The sequence below is a fragment of the Tursiops truncatus genome, chromosome 17 (assembly GCF_011762595.2).
Source record: "Tursiops truncatus isolate mTurTru1 chromosome 17, mTurTru1.mat.Y, whole genome shotgun sequence".
Classification (NCBI taxonomy): Eukaryota; Metazoa; Chordata; class Mammalia; order Artiodactyla; family Delphinidae; genus Tursiops; species Tursiops truncatus.
The window spans coordinates 37,747,348-37,764,911 of NC_047050.1; the positions used below are offsets into that span (position 1 = coordinate 37,747,348).

The following is a 17,564-nucleotide window of genomic DNA, read 5'->3' on the forward strand; positions in this document are numbered from 1 at the left end:
AAGCCCATCTGTTGAGTCAGGAATTTGCCAGACCAAAGTAAAGGTCAATCTTGCTTTTACTATAACTTGGCATTTACATGACCTCAAATACTTGCTAACTGTATCAGCCGAAAATCACTTTGCATTATTGTGAATCACACGTCAAAGGAGAGATGTCAGGGATACTCTTTAAAACAGATGATGACTGGGCTCTTGCCAATGAAGAGAAGAAATAAAATAATAGGTAAGTTTCTTTATAATGTGCTTGCTCTAGAAGCTACATCAAAATGATCGTAATCATCTTGAGTCGGGAGGAAAAACATTTCGGAATGTCTTTTTTTTCAAAGATTTTATTTATTTTATTATAAGACATATAGGTAAAAACTTGAATATTCTGAAAAAGATAGAAAATGGTAATAAAATGGGCATTTTTCTTATTAAGAAACATGTTCATAAATATGCTTTATCAAATGTTAAAATGGTTGTTATTTTGCAAAATAATAATAAATAGAGCAGAGCTGTGGCATAAAAGGGTCAACCCAAAATGCTGGAAGTATTTATGTTTTGTGTTTTATAAAACTGCAGACCTTCGATTATATTTAAAAATTTGGTATTTTGCACTCCAGGTTCTCAATAATTTAGATTTTAAAAATATCTTTTTATGATGGCCCTATGATTTTAAAAATAATGCAACATAAAATGTGGTTTGACTAAATAGAATTTGATTAAAATAATTTTCCTTTAAATAAAAAATTATAAGACAACAGTAGTAAAGATATAATTTTTGAACCCATTAGTGGTACACGTAGCAGTTCCCAATCCTATACACTTCTGGATCCCTGACTGTGGGCACTGAACAAAAATTGTTTACTAAGCTTTAGTTTCCAGCAAGTCCATCGTTTCTTTTCACAGCTTCATGGAGCAATAACAGTGAAGATCGTGATGAACCCAGTTCCGCAACCCTAGCTCCACAAATATAAGGTACAGAGAAAGAAGTTCTCCCTCCTTTGAAAAATTCCTTCGATGGCTTTCCTATATTTGTCTATGACCCACTGATCGGCCTCAAATTCACATAACAGAACACCAGGCAAAATTTTAATAATGAAAAATTCTTGTCTAGGCATTATTTTGTAGGCTTCAATTCTCTACTAGCCAAAGGAGAGAGGAAACACATGTGAACACCAACCATGTCCCCTAATGAGTCTTGGGTGTTCAAGCAGCAAAGGTCAGGCTTTTCCTGTAAATAAATACTGAGTCTTCACAAAGCTCTTTCATTTCTCATGCATTTTGCTGCCCATCAGCCTAGCACGTTAGTTCCCAGCTAATAACGGGGGAAGCCACATCTAACAATACTTAAGAATCCAATCTAATATAGATTACGGGTCCCAATGGCCTTCAGTGATGTCCGCTGGGGGACATTGGATGACTCCGGGTGCCTAGAGCACAGAGAGGTCATGGCAGGATTTGGACTTGAGCTTGAAGGCCATGTTCTTGTTGTTTTTGGCCACGATCTTGCCCCAGAAGCGCCTGGCTTTCCTGGGGATGCTCTCCCTCCTCTTCTGGTAGGCCAGCCGCCGCTCATTTTTCTCCTTGCTGTCCCGCCGGAGGCGGACCTGCCTCACAATGCCTTCAAACAGCTCCTTGACGTTGTGCTGGACAGCTGCAGAGGTCTCGATGAACTTGCAGTCGAACACCACAGCACACGCTCTCCCTTCTGGTGGGGAAAGGAGGGGAGAAGAAAGTCAGGGGGGCTGCAGAATATGACCCTACACACAGAAAGCCAAGCTGGATGAGTCCTAATTTTAAATGGTCCTCTAGGGAACTCTAAGTCAGTCATATATGCGATGGATACAAGAGGCCACTGGGACACATGTCCTCCCAGGGCTTAAACAGAAGGAAAGACTCTCACACGAAGGTTCCTGGAAACAGGAGAGATGGGCTTTAGATCTGGCCCACCAAATTCACTGTGTGAAACTCCAATTTCGTCAAATATCGGAATATTAATTAGTCAAAGCCATAGCCTAAATTGATTCCCATAAGGAACTGGGTTGAATACTTTATAAACATTTTTTTAATGTTTACAACAATCTTTAAGAATACATTATCCCTTTCAGATAGGTGATGAGACTGGAGGGGAGAGAGGTGGTCCTTTAAAAACTTGAGACAGTTCACATAGCCTGTAAGTGACAGGTGTGAATCCAGGCCTGCTTCACTCTCAAGTTCATGTTCTTTACTCTTTCTCCTGAGTCAGTTTCCTGAATTGAAAATAAGAATCTGACTATTTGACTTTCCTCTCTGAAAAAAAATTTTTTAAGCTTTGATGAGATATTTTGAAAAAAAAATTGGAGAATTTCACACAGTACAATACAATTACGGCAATCTATCCAAACAAGCTTTTCTGAAAGTCTCATTTTCGAATGTTCTATTGTGTTCAATGACCAGGTGTCCAAGTTTTGGTTTGGAAAAAAATGACTACTGTAGACGGTCATTTCCTAAGAGTAAGACATTCCCAAGCTGGTTGGGTCTATTAAGTATTCAACAGGGTTCTTTTCTCCTGGGTGGAGCCTGGCAATGCAGTATTTTATTTTTTTACCATCGTACCAAATCTATATTAGGCCAATAAAATTTTAAGGGCCCCCAAAGGCACTTGGGTGCCAACTCAACAAACAGGAATTATCCCTGAACCAAGTACGACGAAGGATACGTGACACCATCGACTGATGCCTTAACTGAAACTTAGGAACCAAAGGTAAGGGCTGGGAGGGTGTTTCTCGGGTCTACAGGAACCAGAGGCAACCAGAGTGGAATTCTTAATCTCAGTGAGACTCTCACAGTGCCCCTAAATCAAAGTTCCCGTCCTTCTTGCTTGAAGATGCTACTTTCACTTCCCAGGACTCTTGAGATCTCCCTGGAGAGTAGAAAGGACAAGGAGCAAAGGCTGGGGACTGCCAGTAAACCCCTGAGCATGACCTCTTCCCTAAAGGAATTCCAGGGAAAGCCTTGGGGATAGGGAGATTGGAATCCTGCTGGTAGAACAGATGATCTGCTGGGAACAGGGGCACCTTAGAGAGTATACATAAACTCCATGTGGCATTTTAATAAGTCCCTGGTTCCAGCTTCATGAAAGAGGAAGGAAAGAACAACTGTTGGAAGGAAAATGCAGGTGACCCAGAGACAGTTTCTATGGTATTGGCACCACTCCTCTCACCTGATACAGACACTTCCCGGCACCGCACCAGGTCACTTTTATTGCCAACCAGAATAATAGGAATGTCCTCTGTCTGCCGGGCCCTGCGGAGCTGGATTCGAAGCTCAGATGCCTTCTCAAAGCTGGCTCGGTCCGTGATGGAGTAGACAATCAGGTAGGCATCCCCGACCTGCATGCAGTGGTCTTGGAGCCACTCATTCTCCCCCTGATAAAATGAGATCTCCCATGAGCTCAGACTTGCCGGGTAAATGAGGTGTTAGTTTGAAAGAGACAATGTGTTTATCCTAAAGTACCCTTGCTGATATGAGAAAGGAAGAAAACTTATTCCAACTCTCCAAAAGGCATCAGTCTTCCATGCCTACAAGATGTCTGTGGCTGTAAAGACTCCTAGCTCAGACAGCACTGATGCCAAAAAGTTTTACTTTATGATTCCTCCTACAGCTTGAGTTGATAAATTATACAAAGAGTCTGCCAAACAATATTTCCAATTTTATTTAAACTACCAAAAATGAGTCCTTCCTGGCTTCCATAAAACTCTTTTGCCCGTAAGTGACAAAATGAAGAATCCTTTTGTTAGCATAGGAGGGTTCTTAATAAACAGAAGGTCTAGCAAATGGGTTCAGAAACCCCAAACCTTTAAAAAACAAATGTTGAAAACTAGTAGTGGGAGTGTCAGCTTCATATAATATGTTTTTATGTAGTTTAAAATTATCATCCATACTTACTGGCGCTTTCCCTAAAACAAACACACTTTTTTGTATCTTGAATAGAACTAAAGGCAAATCACTGCGACTTGCTTGTTATTCAGAGCTCATTTATGAACGACTTGTTCCTTAGAACAGTTTCATTCTTCAGAAGTAAATGCTTTTAATCAAGAAAATGAGTCCACCTCATCTGCAACATCAAAAAGGGCAATGTCACCCTTGCCCCAAACAGCCTGTTGGAAGGCAGGCCCTGAAATGAATTTACAGAGAGCTACAGGCTCTGCATACCTTATTTTCCCACATGTCCAGGAGTATAATTGTTGCACTTTCCCCATCAACAATCAGTGTTCGCTCATATGTATCTTCTGGAAAAGAAAGAACAGTGATCCTGGAGGCAGGCAAATAGGCAACACTTTTCTGTAAAAGGGTGTAGAAAATTATGCCAGAAAATAAACTTACTAAATATGCAATTAATTATGTAAATATACAGAGTAAACTGTGTAAATATTCACACAGGCAAATTATTTTTTTAATCACCTTCAACAACATTCTACGTATATTCCTCCAGTATTCTGCTTAGTAATAAGGAGAACACCTACATCTTCTGAACGTGTATACCTAAATGCTTGAAATGAAAGGCATTTGTTTTCATCACTTCTATACCTTTTATGTAGTAAAGGCATTCAGGAGAATAAACTCACTTTACTGCTTTTGACTCACAGTCCACGGACGGTGCCGTGAGAAACCCTAACTGCCCAGCAGAACTGTAAACCCAGCTCATAAGCCTTCCATGGAAACCCACCGCACCTTTCAGTGGGGTGATTACTGAACATGCACTGGCCATTTCAGGAGCTTTCAGCTCAGAGACATTTCTCCTCTTTTGAGATGTGCAAGAAAAAAATCTTGAAACTAGCCCTGCTTTGGCGAAGTTTTCTTCGTTAAAAAAAAAAATACAGTTCCCTAGGAATAAACAGCCTTGTTTTTCCATCTTAAGTAGAACAGAAGTGCAGTCTCCAGCTCTGCTTAGTAATGGAAACCTTCCCCCTGCACTTGAGCCCAGATGGAATGCAAGCGAAGGGTGAATGCAGTACAAAGGGCCAGAGCAGCTCCATCCCAGAAAAATCAGGGGGAGTGGGGAGAGGGGGGATTAACTGAGTTAACCGGGATTTTTGCAAGAGAGATTCCCACCAATCCCACACAATTGAACCCATACCCACTCTATTTTCACAATGAGGTTTCCTGTTTTGAATTTTATCCTTTGAGAATTATGATCTTCATAATGATTTTTTGCAATTTTTCTTGCTGTTCCTTTTGCCTGGAATCTGTTCTCTCAAATATCGAAACACTTGTTCCCTCATCTCCTTCTGAGGGATGTGTTCCCTGACCATCTATTTAGAATTTCATCGCCTCTCTGCTACCAATAATCCTTACTCCCTTCCTTGTTTCATTTTTCTTCATTGTGCTGACTGCCACCTAACATGAATCCATTTAACTTATTTTATTATTTTCTGTCCCTCTCGCCTTCCAGAATGTTAAGGCAGAGACTTGCATCTATGCCACTTACTGCTATTTCCCCCAGCACCCAGGACAGCACCTGGTAGGTTGCAGGTGCTCAGTAAATACTTATCAAATGAATGAATAAATGATAAATATAGCATTGTGGCTTGTGAGCACAAGCAAACCTGAATTCAAATCTGGGTGCCATCTCTTATTAACTGTTTGGCTCAGGACTGCTTACTTAAGTTCTCTGAGCCTCAGTTTCTTCATATGTGAAATGGGATTGATAACAGTATCCACACCTCAGGGCTGTGACAGTTACATATATTAAGCCTGGGCACAAAGTAGGAATGCAATAAGTGTTAGCTGTTATCATCACTTCTTCAGATGGAGGAAGTTGGCTCCTGCCATACTTGCCATTCCCTACCATAGGTAAATCCTAGCTTAAGAGCCCTGCATTGTAGGAACCAGGGCACTTCCTGTTTCATAATAGTGAGGGGTTTATAAAAAGCAATGCTCCTGGTTCAATGTTTCTTCCTCTAAGAATTAGAATCAGGAGAGGGAAAGAAAAGAAAATATGGACAAATGAGAATAAAATTAGCCAGGAATGGCTCTTTCTGTCAGTTTTCCCATCTCTTTAGGTGTCATTCTTCTAAATGATGTTAACAGTTTCCCACTGGGGGGTTTTAAATCTATTATTCCCATCATGTCTGCCATCCACAATATGAATCATGAATGGGATCGCAGTGGAATGCCTAATTTGGCTTACTAGAGGTCCTCATGACCTCAGCAGGCAACTTTATACAATCATCAAAGTTTGAGCAGCACAGATGGGGGTAGGGGGCGGGGGAGCTGACTGCCCCTTACCACCTCAAAGTTTTTCTCTTTTCTCTGAAAGACCTCCCTGCACTCAGAAAACTCAAAAAAGCACTTTCTCTGCCCTCAGCTCATCACTCACCACGCAACAGTAGGCACAAGAGATTCATTTCAATCCTTAGTAGTTCAGAAAGAAACATACTGTATTCCAATAGCTAAGGGGAAAAGCAAACTCAAACTTTCTCTTGGTTTACGAGGTACCAGAAGAAATCTAGAGAAAAAGTGGACTAAAGATTCCAGCTGCAAAAATAAGGCCAAACTGCTTTTCTGTTCTGGAAAGTTCCTGACAGGATCATTCTGACTGGACTTACCTCTGCCTGAAAGTCATTGTGCCGGAAACCCAAAAGCCTAAAGCAATACACCTCCGCCCTGCTTTGTGCATATGCCCTGCACCTGGGCTTATGTATCACCTCTGGCCACATGCCCCAAGGATTTCTCACTCAAAGCATCCTGCTTGAGAGCCTTCTGCGACCAGGAGAGGACCTGCTTGCAACCAAAGCTCTATTTTCTCTTCCTCTCTTAGTCCCCACCTTTCAGCCTTTTCAAGGGTTAACTGGGTGAGAAGAGGGGAAATAAAAGAATATAAAATTCTGGAAGAGTCCTTTGAAATTTGCTCTGGGTGAAGGTGTATGGAGAAAGGGTTAAGGCCTATTGGCTTATAAGGCTTTTCAGTAACCTGGTCTGGGGAGTCCTCATTCTTCCAGTCCTCTCCATGAAAGCCAGGGGTGTGTACTCACACCCTGCGTAGCAAGAGAGATCATCCTGAGGTGTGGGATGGAGTTTGTTGTCTGCAGCCATCTTCCCTGGACTAGCGCACCCCGATTTGTCTCTCTGCATCTGACCCCCACTGTGCCTGGAGGACCATCCTGCTCGAGACTGGCTCAAGCGCTGTGTGTGAACCTGCCCAAGAGTTCTCTTACCCGCTAGAACCGGCTAAGGCAGCCCCTCGAAAGTTCTGAGGCTCCGGCATCCCTCTCCCCTCAAAACTCTCAACTGGGGCTTCCCTGGTGGCGCAGTGGTTGAGAGTCCGCCTGCCGATGCAGGGGACGCGGGTTCGTGCCCCGGTCCGGGAGGGTCCCGCATGCCGCTGAGCGGCTGGGCCCGTGAGCCGTCGCCGCTGCGCCTGCGCGTCCGGAGCCTGTGCTCCGCGGCAGGAGGGGCCACAGCGGTGAGAGGCCCGCGTACCGCAAAAAACAAACAAACAAAAAAAAAAACTCTCAACTGCTTTCAGCTTTCAGAGCGCAGAGGATCCCAACGAACCCTAAAGGAACTCCTGCTTAGGAATACTGCCCTATCCTCTAGTGGCTCACGTCTCCTCTGCACATATCACGGGGCCCCAGCCAAGAGGGACCAAAGTGGATGAGGACTTCAAGCAATGAAAGGTCCAGTTGTGGAAGATAAGCCCAAGGAAAGGAACCAACAGATTCAGAATCAGCTCTCACTAATGTTCGTTCACTCGGTACTTACTATGTGCCAGGCACCTGTTATCCTCTTAATACACTTTGAATAGTTATTGTCTCTATTTTACTAATAAGGACGCTTAAGGAGGGTAAGTTTCTTGTCTCCAGGGCACCTAGCTAAGTCAGTGTCAAAACTGGGGTCCAAACTCACATCATCAGGCTACGAGTCCGGTGCTCTCTCCTGTACTCCCTGTGCACACGTGCAATGCCTTCCACTTACCTCAGGGCTTCCAAAACCTAGTGGTCCTTAGGGTCCAGCTCAGAGACCACCACTTCCATGAACCCTTTTCTGATTTTCACAGCCAGAAGTAATATTTATTTTCTCCTCTGAATTCCCACAGCACTGCCCTTGTACCTCTTTGAAGACACTTATCACATCCTATCGATTTATAGCTGATCTCTACTGCATATACTGTAAGCATCTTTAAGGAAGAAGCCCCGTGACTCTTTGTATGTCCTCGGAGTGTCCCATCAAGCTCCACGGTATAGGTTCAGTAACTGTTTAGGGATGAATGGATGGATGGATGAATGAATGAACGGCATTAAGCGTGCACAGAGAGTCATAAGATTATTGCAATATAATCTTAACAACATCCATCTTTATTTGGAGAAATGATGATGAGAGTATTGTGTAGTTTTTTTCTTATGGTTAATGCTGAAAAAAGAACAATGCAGTGAAATGCCGTGGAAAACCCTCTCCTTGGGAAACATAAAAGCCAACTAGTGATTCCAATAGCCACCTATACGTAAGGGCTGTAACCCTAGACAGTATAAATTTAGTTACGCAAATAGGACACATTAGGTAGGATGAGTCAGCTGAGAAGCTTCTTGTTGCCCAAGTTTCCCTCTTTGAGGAGATAAGGAAAGGATTCTACCAACTGCCCCCGCTCCCTATTAAACAAAGAAGCTTCCCAGATACCGAAGCCTGCCTTCTCAAGTTTCAGGGATGGGTCAATCTTCTTAATACTCTATGCCTATGGGGATACTGCCCTCTGGATAGATACCACTGCACTCTAATAGACAAACATTTTTGAAAGTCTGTTATCCACTAACTGTTTCAATTCCTCCCTCCTAAAGAAACAAACAAAAACTCTTGGTTGGTCTCTCCTTTATATCAGTCTCCAAAGCACTTTATTGTTACTTCTTAAGGTATTCATATAATTTTATCCTGCTCTGAATTATAGCCACTGACACTTAGCTCCTTCCTAAGAGGGTATGTATGGTGCACCTCGTTCATCACTGGGTACCCCAGAGCCTAGCATGCAGCCAGGCATGTGGTCGGTACCCAGCCCAACGTGCTACAGTATGTAACAACATTTGGATGCTAAATCCAGGGGCTGCCGAGTACAGCAAAAGAACACAGGATTTAGGTTCAACCACAACTAGTTTTGAATCCTGTCCAGACCATGGACTAGCATTTTCAACCTGGAAAAGTCACTTGACTTCATAAGCTTCCATTTCTTCACCTGTAAAATAGGGGTATTAATACCAAATTGGTTCAATTTTCGTTTAAGTATTATCAAAATACTTGTGGGAAGTACTTAGCACAGTGCCTGGCACATAGCAAGTTCCCTATCAATGACAGAAGGAGAACACCACCAAACTAACATTATAAAATCCTGAGTTCTAATTCCAGCTGTCCCCGTGGGTGATTCTAGGAAAGTCCCTAAGACTCAGTTTACCCATATGAGTACAGGAATAATGTCAGGACCAAAATAAACAGTAGCAAATATAAGGCTCCCAAAACAGTGCATGTCCCACTGCAAATGCGCATTCTAGACGGTAGTTCCTCCTCCCTTTCTCCTATAGTGACGCTCACCCACAGGCTTTTACATCCAAAGAGATACTGACCCTCTTTCTCCCTTGAAATATGGTTTAGCTATCGTCCCTGAGATTTCAGGAGCGAGGAGAGAAATCAATGTTCCATCAGTGAGTCATCATTTAAAGCCAGTTCGGAGCTGCCTCATGAAGCAGTGAACTCCCGGACAATGGAAGAATAAACATTTAGTAGAAATGGGCTGACAGTAGTGAGGAAGGAGTAGGATTTCTATGCATGAAGTAGAGGGCAGAACCGAGTCATCGCTAAGACATCTTCCTGCTCCGGAAGTCTGTGATTCAGCTGTGAGTTGCAACTGAGCGTAGAGACAGACATGGTCTGTCTCTACGCTCAGCCGAGAACTGGAAGGCTCTTCCTTCATTTCTGCAGCTGCAAACAGGGACACACAGCGACCCTGGCATTGTCTAAGACAGGAGCCGTGGCTGAAAGACGCTGTATGAAAACCATCGACTATTAGGATCCTCATCTTACTTCCCAGAATGTAGTGCTATGCTTTACACGTATTTGAGGAATATGTGAATTTTTGAGACTGTGTCACCTCAAATTAGTTTTGGAAGTCAAGACTTAAATAATAAATATTTTAAATGAGATGGTACAGGGAAAGTTGTCTCGAAAAACTGTAAGACTCTATACAAATATAAGTATCATCGTTGTATTTCACTATTTTTTTTAAATGTGCTATTTAAAATACAGATTTTAAATGATTTTATACCCTCAAAAGCCTCTAATATTGCGATAAAAAAACTAGTGAATTCATCCTAACAGTTTTTCAAATCGGTTTGGTTTTAGGTGTCACCATGGAAAAAGGCTGTGTCTACACTCAGTTCTCGAAAGGTCCAGGTCAGAAATGGCAAAAGCCAGAGGTGGGATCCTGACCCTCTGGCTCTGCCCTCTATAATCTGTCTCCCCAGTCCCTTTAGAGCTGGAATCTAAGAAATTCCCTTTCTGGCCCAGGTTCTATCTACGAGCATTTTCATTTTCTTGTCCCAGGGGCTTATGCCAGTGCTTCTGTGGGGACTCAGCTCCCGAGCCAGAGCCAAGAATGCATAACCGCAGTTCCCAGCTCTGCAGATAAATGACCCACCTACTCGCTCTTTCTCCTGGACCACTGCTGACCACAGAAGCCCGCTGGGGCTGGTCCACCTACCTCCCAGCATTTCGCAGTCACTGTCCATGCTGTCATGCACGCCTGCAAAGATGCTGGCCAGAGTGGACTTGCCCACCCCCTGCTCCCCTATGAGAACCACCCGGTAGTAGGTGTTCCCCGACTCGGAGGAGATGACTGAGTCCGTGGAGTCGGAGGACCAGCTCCGGCGGCAGTGGTCCTCGGGGGTAGCAGAGTGACGGTTGCGCTGGCTGTACTGGTGGGGCTCTTTCTGGACCATCAGATGCCTGCCATCGGCTGGGATGCTCCAGCGCTGCTGCTGCGGCTGCATGCCCACAGTGCCCTGGCGCATGGTGACATTATTCAGAGTCATCGTTGGGTCCTAGAGAGCAAAGCAGCCAAGGTGTTAGCATTAGAAAGCATGAGTGAGAGCTCAGGGGGCTTAAACACAGTCATCAGTGATGTTCTATTACATGAGGTGAGACCCAAGTAACCCTAACACAAGGAACACCAATGAAGCCGTCAACAGGCTTTCAACCGAACACACACACACACACACACACACACACACACACACACTCTGTTACCAGCTCCTCAGGCAGATTGTCACTTGCAAAGAGGAAAAAATGCCATTAATATCCCCCACTGCCCTGGGGCTTCCTCCATCGTCAAGGAAGCCTGGGGATTCCCCACTCAGAGCTGGCACAGAGGCAGCCAGAAGGAACCAACAGCCTCCAGACATGGCTTGAAAAGCAACAAGTTAATGCAGCTGGGGACCAGCTGGCCAGATTAGCTGCTCTTGTCTAAACATGGCTCTTAATTGCACCAGCACCCAGTGGGCCTCAGTGGGAAACACGTGACAATGACATCACTCCCCCTGGCTGGACTGGACAAGAGATTATTGGAACTTCCATGTTTAGTAAAGTTGCCCGGATGCTCCCCAGCTGCCTGAATTAGCTATTATTTGGGGGGGCGGGGGGGAAGAATTTGTTTGAGGTTTATGCCTCAGCTCTGCCCTCCTGTCCACGGATATCACATTTAAAACATCCCAGCCCCATGCCTTGTCTTTCTGGCAGGGAAACGACCCGCTCAGGTTCAGACCTGTCAAATTCACAGAGAAAATGCTTCACTCTTATTAAACCATGTCCGCTTCAAGAGTTCTTTAATTCAACTCAGATTTCCACCTTTCTGAAGCACATCAGGTCAAAGACTCTCCCCAAAGACATTCAACAACTTCGCTACAACTTTCCCTTTCCCCAGGGAAAGTTGCACGGAGGTCCCCCTTGCACGGAGGTCTGTACTCCCAGGCTCCTTGAGATAAAGTAGAAGCCTTCTTATTTGAATCAGCAAGATCCACTCGGGAGAGCGAGAAATGCGCAGACACTCCCCTTCCCACGCTCACCCCCACTCTCCACACCCCAACCCGTCGATGACCCTAAGCACGACCCTGACCGCGATGATCAGCCGGGTTTTTTAATCTCACGAGCAGCGCCCCCGTTGGCCGACTTGAATTCAAACAACCAGAGCCTGACGGCTGCCCTCTGACCACAGCCTGTAGGAGGAGGTGGCCCTCTTCCTGAACTGAAGCAAGGAACCTGCTGATGACAGATGGCATCCTTTGCACCTTAAACTTTGCCCCCGACCTGGAAAACCACAGTGCGGACAGCACGTTCCGAAGGCTCTTTTCTCAACTTAGAAAGTTCTGCGGGCTGGGAACGCCCATCCCTTCCCCAACCAGCCCCCCACCCCTCTCCAGAGTCGGGAGGGCCCCCGCGGGCCGCCTGGCTTACTTGGGCGTCCGAGGGTCGGTGAGCGCTGTGATGCTGGGGCCGCCGAGCGCAAGGGTGCTCGCGCGTTGCCGCCGTCTGTGCCTCCGCCGGAGCCCGCCGCCCGCAGCCGCCGCGGCCCCGCGGTTTATACCGGCCCGGCCGACCCGCGCCGGGGCTTTTCCGTGACGTCAGCGCCCCCGCCGGGAGGGGCCGGCTGTGCAGCAAACCCGGACTTGCAGCCACTTCACCGAATCAGTTACTCGCCATCATGTGACCCCACTCTCCCCTTTTAAAAAATAACGACAGTTCAATCCCGGGCTCCTTTATTTTGTTTTGTTTTGTTTTATTTTGACCAGGTGGACACAGGAAGGTGAGAAAATACACTAAGTGCCACATAATCGCGCTTCCCAGGAAAACACTTGCTAGCTGTCCGGATAAAGGATGGAGGAAGGGGCAGGTTTGAATTGGAAACCCAGTTTCGCCAGAAAACAAAACAGGGATCCGCCGGGCGCGCTTGGAGACTTAGCCCTTCGGATGGGGCTGCAGCCACCTTGAGCGGTCACGGCTTGTGTTAGCCGCATCTTCTGCAAGGAAAACAGCCTCTTCTGCTCCTTCTCCTTTCTCCCTGGAAGAGGGATGGAGGGGAACCCCACACTGCTCTGTTTCCCTTCTCTGACAGGGACCCAGAGAGAAGGGGCCAGAGGAAGTTGAGGAAAGGGGACAAGACCTTGAAAAGGTCTTGAAAAACAACCTAATTAAGGATCCAAGCAGATTGTGCTAAATGTTGCCGGCGCTCCCGCTCTGGACCGGGATGCAGAGGCTCCTCAATCAGGGAATTCAATCAGCGTCGCGTTCGGCAGCATCTCTGTACCAGGCTCCCTGGCATGGCTGGGCCTGGTCTTGGAGCCAGTTCTCCACCCATGGGAGGAGCCCTGAGCCAGAAATGGGGCCCAAGTCCCCCGAATGAGTCCTGTGAGTAAAGGGCACAGGGTAGTAATACAATAGCAACTTCTACTACCATTTACTGAGTACCTCTGAGTCCCTATACTCAGTAGGAACTCTGCAGTACCTCGAACTTTACTACAATTTGGCAAGGTGGGTATAGTGCCACTCCCATTCCATGGAGGAGAAAAATGACAACATAGCCAGAGAGCTTGCCCAAGGTCACACAGCTCGGATAAGTGGCAGCGTCAGGATTCAAAGCCTGGCTTGCCCAGCTGAAGGGATTCAGTGACTTCTTTCTGAGCACATGGGCATTTCCCAGACACTGTGTTTGCAGATGACACTGGCCTTTCTAATGCATCCATCCATCCACTTTTCCAGCCAGCTTCTTCTCTGGGTTGGCTGGTGGCTCTGGAAAACAAGCCAGAGGCACCAGCATCTATTCGAGTGGCCGGACTCTGCTGTGAATAGGGCCCATGTTCCATTATCCTGCAGCACTTATCTGCTCTGGGGATTATCCAAGTGACCAGCTGCTGAGACATGCCAGGCCCCAAGCTGGCAAAGGTGAAATCCACAGAGGAATGAAAACTTAGAGATCTCTCAGTCCTACGTGCCCTGGCCTCCCTCAACCTCCTACTTATTTTATATGTGAGGAAGCTGATACCCGGAGGAGTGACTACCACTCAGTTAGTAATTAGCAGAGCTGGAACCAGAACCTGGGTGTCATAATTTCCTGGATGGTTTCCATCATTTCCATCGAGTTTTCCTTCTGGGCTTAACCAGGAGGGGATGGCTACAGATGTGGGGAAAGGAGAAGAGCGGGGGGTCAGAGAGGGACAGAGAGAGAGAGAAGGCGGGAAGGACACGATCCAAAAGTCTTCCGCTGGCTCCATGCTAAAATACATGTAACACGTGAATCATTGGTACTTCAGAATTATCCATGCTTTTTCCATGCTGAGCCTCCGACTCTGTCAACTGGTCTCAACAGAAACATTATATGCGGTAAAAACTAAGAATAAATCAGAGTATATAAGCATATCATCTACCTCTCAATTCTACTTTTGCCCATTGATAAGAACTTAATTCTTCCCGTTAATAAGAACCTAATTCTACGTCTAGGCAATATCCACTCTGAACTATTTTTCATTGGTATATGTGAGGCATGTGGAAAGAAAACCAACTCTAAAGATGGGGGAGGGGGACTTTCAGTCCACTATTGATTCGGTAAGTACAGCAATGTTGTGTTCGAATAATAGAATCTGCCTTCTTAAATTTTCTGTCCCACAAGAAGCCAGATGAGAAAACAACTACTTAGGAAAAGTTTCAACTGAATGGCAGTTAAATTGGAGTGAATATTAGACAAAAGTCAGTTATACCTCGCAAAGCACATTTGACAGCCAAGCGTTATCCGGCAGAGTCCCAGCTACCTCGTCCAAGATTCCAGCTCACTGAGACCATCTGAGGTTATAGAGATGGAGAAAAAAAGGTGGAATCAGGGAATTTGGGCCGATAGCAAGTTCCGAAGGAGAAAAATTGGCAGAATATTGTAGTTTCTTATTCTATGAATTATTCCATCTGTATTCCTTCTGCAGGCATTTGAAGGCTTCCTCAGATTTTATCTAACAGAGAAAAGAGTGGGGCTAGGAGACAGAACTCCAAACAAAAAGAACTAATATTTACTGACCAATGCACACACCTTATCTCAGTTCATCCTCATCACCACTGCATCTACCCATGTTTCATGGATGAAGATGCTGAGGAATGAGGTCAAATAACTTGTTCAAGGTCACAGAGCCAATAGGTAGCAGAGCTGCACACTCTGGGTCCACAGTATTAACCACTATTGTTTAGAGTAAGGGATACACTTCAGCCCTATTCTCATGCTAGCCCCACCTCAGCCCAGCTCCTTCCTAACCCCCCTCAAAAGAGAAGGAGTTTTTATTTGATTGGCCAAAGCCCATGACCTTCATTGCGCCCCATATTAATGGGGAAGGTCTCTCTCTCCTTAAAGGCATGAACCACGCTGTTCTCTGTCTTTTCTCTGGGTCCTATGCCTGGGTGAGAAGGTAAACTTGGGGTTCTTTTGGGAGCCTGACTATCTCTCTTGTCTTTGTCACTGTCACTCTTTGTCTCAGCATAGAGACCTGTGCAACTACCCCATGACTTCAAAAAGGGGATGAGAGAGAGAGGAAGAGGTGGGGAAGGAGGGGAAGAACTTTTGACCAGGGCTGGGACTGAGGCATAAGGGATTTGCACAACCAAAAATGTCATATTACTTTGAACCTCATCCCTTGAAAATTCTAGGGAAGACAAGATGATGGGTAGGCCCAGGATACATACATCCTTGGGTCTGTAATATTATCCTAAAAGCCATAAAATCACTCAATCTTTAACATATACTTCCTCATCTATACCGGAGACTTACTGCAACCAAGGTCATGCTTACTCATGCCACCAAGTCAGTGCTACTCAGCGATAAAGTGACACCATCCATCTTCACCACCAACAAAGAGAAGTTGTAGACTGGACACTGAAGAGGTGGTAAAAGAAATGGGTTTGGTTTTTATTGCTTTTTAAACGCTTTGCATTTTGATGCCTTTAGGCAAAGCATGTTCTCTAATTCCCCCACAGTCCTCACTACTCCCTGATGTCTTCTACTCTAGCCAGCTTCTCTCATTTAGATTATCTACCTGGCCCCCAAAGCCACTTGCCTTTGTGACCCCTGCAAGGACTGAAAGAAAAAATAGGGGATTCAGCATTAGAAAAGCAAGTTCAAACCTCGGCCTTTCCTCTTTGGTGATCCTGGGGATGTCACCAAACCCCAGAGGTCTTGGCTTCTGCTGCTGTGAGGACTAAAGAGCGGCTGAGCATGCAGCGCTCTGTTAACCACAGAGCACCGTGTCAGTGCGAGTGATTATAATGATGACGCAGGAGCCAAGTCTTGGAGCTTGGCCACCTGCCATCGGCTTGGCTGCCCCTTAAGGCTCACGTTAAATGAATCCAGCAGAAATCAGGACACATGAGGCAGAGGGAGGCAGGGCGGGAAATGTACTCCTATTGATGTTACTAGGAAAAAATAATTAGTAAGGAGAGTGGCATGGTTAAGTCCTTTGTAACCAAACAAGGATCTGGGGTCAAATCCAGCACACAGAATAGGTCTACACCAGCAGCAAAAGCGCTGGGAGGAGCTGGGTGGGAGGCAACGTGCAAAGTGTCTGAGCACAAAAAGAACCTCCTACCCCCTCTGGGAAGTCTAAAGAAGGAAAGAATTACTATATGGAAAATCATTGCTTTACAGAAGGGGAAAAAAAGATTCCAGTTGCAAAATCAAGAGAGCCCTGATCAAGAGAAAATAAGGACTGAAGAAAAGATGGCTAAGAATAACCTCTCAACGTCCAGAGGCCTATGGGATCCAGATGGACACTCCCTCCAGCTGCATCCTCCTTCAGGCTGGCCCCAGCTTCTCATCAGACCCCTGCTGGGCAGATTTAATTTTCCGCTGAAAAAATTTTTAGCTGTCACACTTCCTCCGCTCCATTAGCCCAGGCTGCTGCAGGCGTTTCTTGCTCCTTCAAAACTCCTGCAGGGTAAGTGCAGAATGTATCTCGGAAGGCCGAGAGGAGGTTCCTGAAGTAAATGGACATTCACTGCCCAGGTTCCTCCATTCATTACAATAACTACTGAGCATTTACCTGTTACCAGAACCTGTTCTCAGGGCTAGGGGTAAGGTACTTATGTTCATGGAACTTATATTCTGGTTAAAGAAATAATAAATAACAAATAAATAAAGTATCACCATATTCATTCATTCATTCACTCATTCACTCATTCTTTCTCTGAGCTTGCCACTCTTTAGCCTCAGTTTTCTCATCTGTAAAAAGAGAATGATAACATGGAGACAATGTATAAAGTAGGGGTCAAGTACACACCCATTCAGAAGTCTGACAACAGCAAGGTTGATGAAAATGTGAAGGAGAGTACTTGTGCCCTGCTGGTGGGAGTGTGAATTGGGAGGCCACCTTGGCGATCAACCATCAACATCTAAGATATGCACATCCTTGGTGACCCAGCGATTCTGCTTCTCAGTGTGCATCTTCTATATCACACAGGAGACAGACACAAGGACGCTCATTAAAGCACTGTTTGTAATAGCAACAATCAGAAACCACCTAATGATCACCCATGAA

The 17,564-nt window shown here is 45.5% G+C and overlaps 1 protein-coding gene across 2 annotated transcripts; it reads right to left on the bottom strand.

Moving 5' to 3' along the window:
• Positions 1–309: 309 nt before the first annotated feature.
• On the bottom strand, positions 310–12,621 carry GEM (GTP binding protein overexpressed in skeletal muscle). Of its 2 annotated transcripts, none has more exons than XM_019925135.3 (5): positions 12,457–12,620; positions 10,646–11,048; positions 4,180–4,256; positions 3,188–3,392; positions 310–1,693 (listed from the first exon to the last, which is right to left on the bottom strand). In XM_019925135.3, the coding sequence occupies exons 2-5, from the start codon at positions 11,037–11,039 to the stop codon at positions 1,416–1,418; spliced, it is 954 nt and encodes a 317-aa protein (XP_019780694.1). In that variant the 5' UTR covers positions 11,040–11,048; positions 12,457–12,620; the 3' UTR covers positions 310–1,415. The 2 variants fall into 2 exon arrangements, with proteins under 2 accessions (XP_019780694.1, XP_019780695.1); XM_019925136.3 differs by having other exon boundaries at positions 311–1,693; positions 10,709–11,048; positions 12,457–12,621.
• Between the last annotated feature and the right edge of the window lie 4,943 nt (positions 12,622–17,564).

Bases quoted from the DNA above. Each gene is read 5' to 3' on its own strand.
- GEM (XM_019925135.3), bottom strand. From the start codon at position 11,039: ATGACTCTGAATAATGTCACCATGCGCCAGGGCACTGTGGGCATGCAG. The intron at 4,257-10,645 runs GTGGGTCATTTA...TTTCTTTTCCAG, and splicing joins CCAGGAGAAAGAGCGAGTAG to AAGATACATATGAGCGAACA. The intron at 3,393-4,179 runs GTATGCAGAGCC...TCATTTTATCAG, and splicing joins TGGACATGTGGGAAAATAAG to GGGGAGAATGAGTGGCTCCA.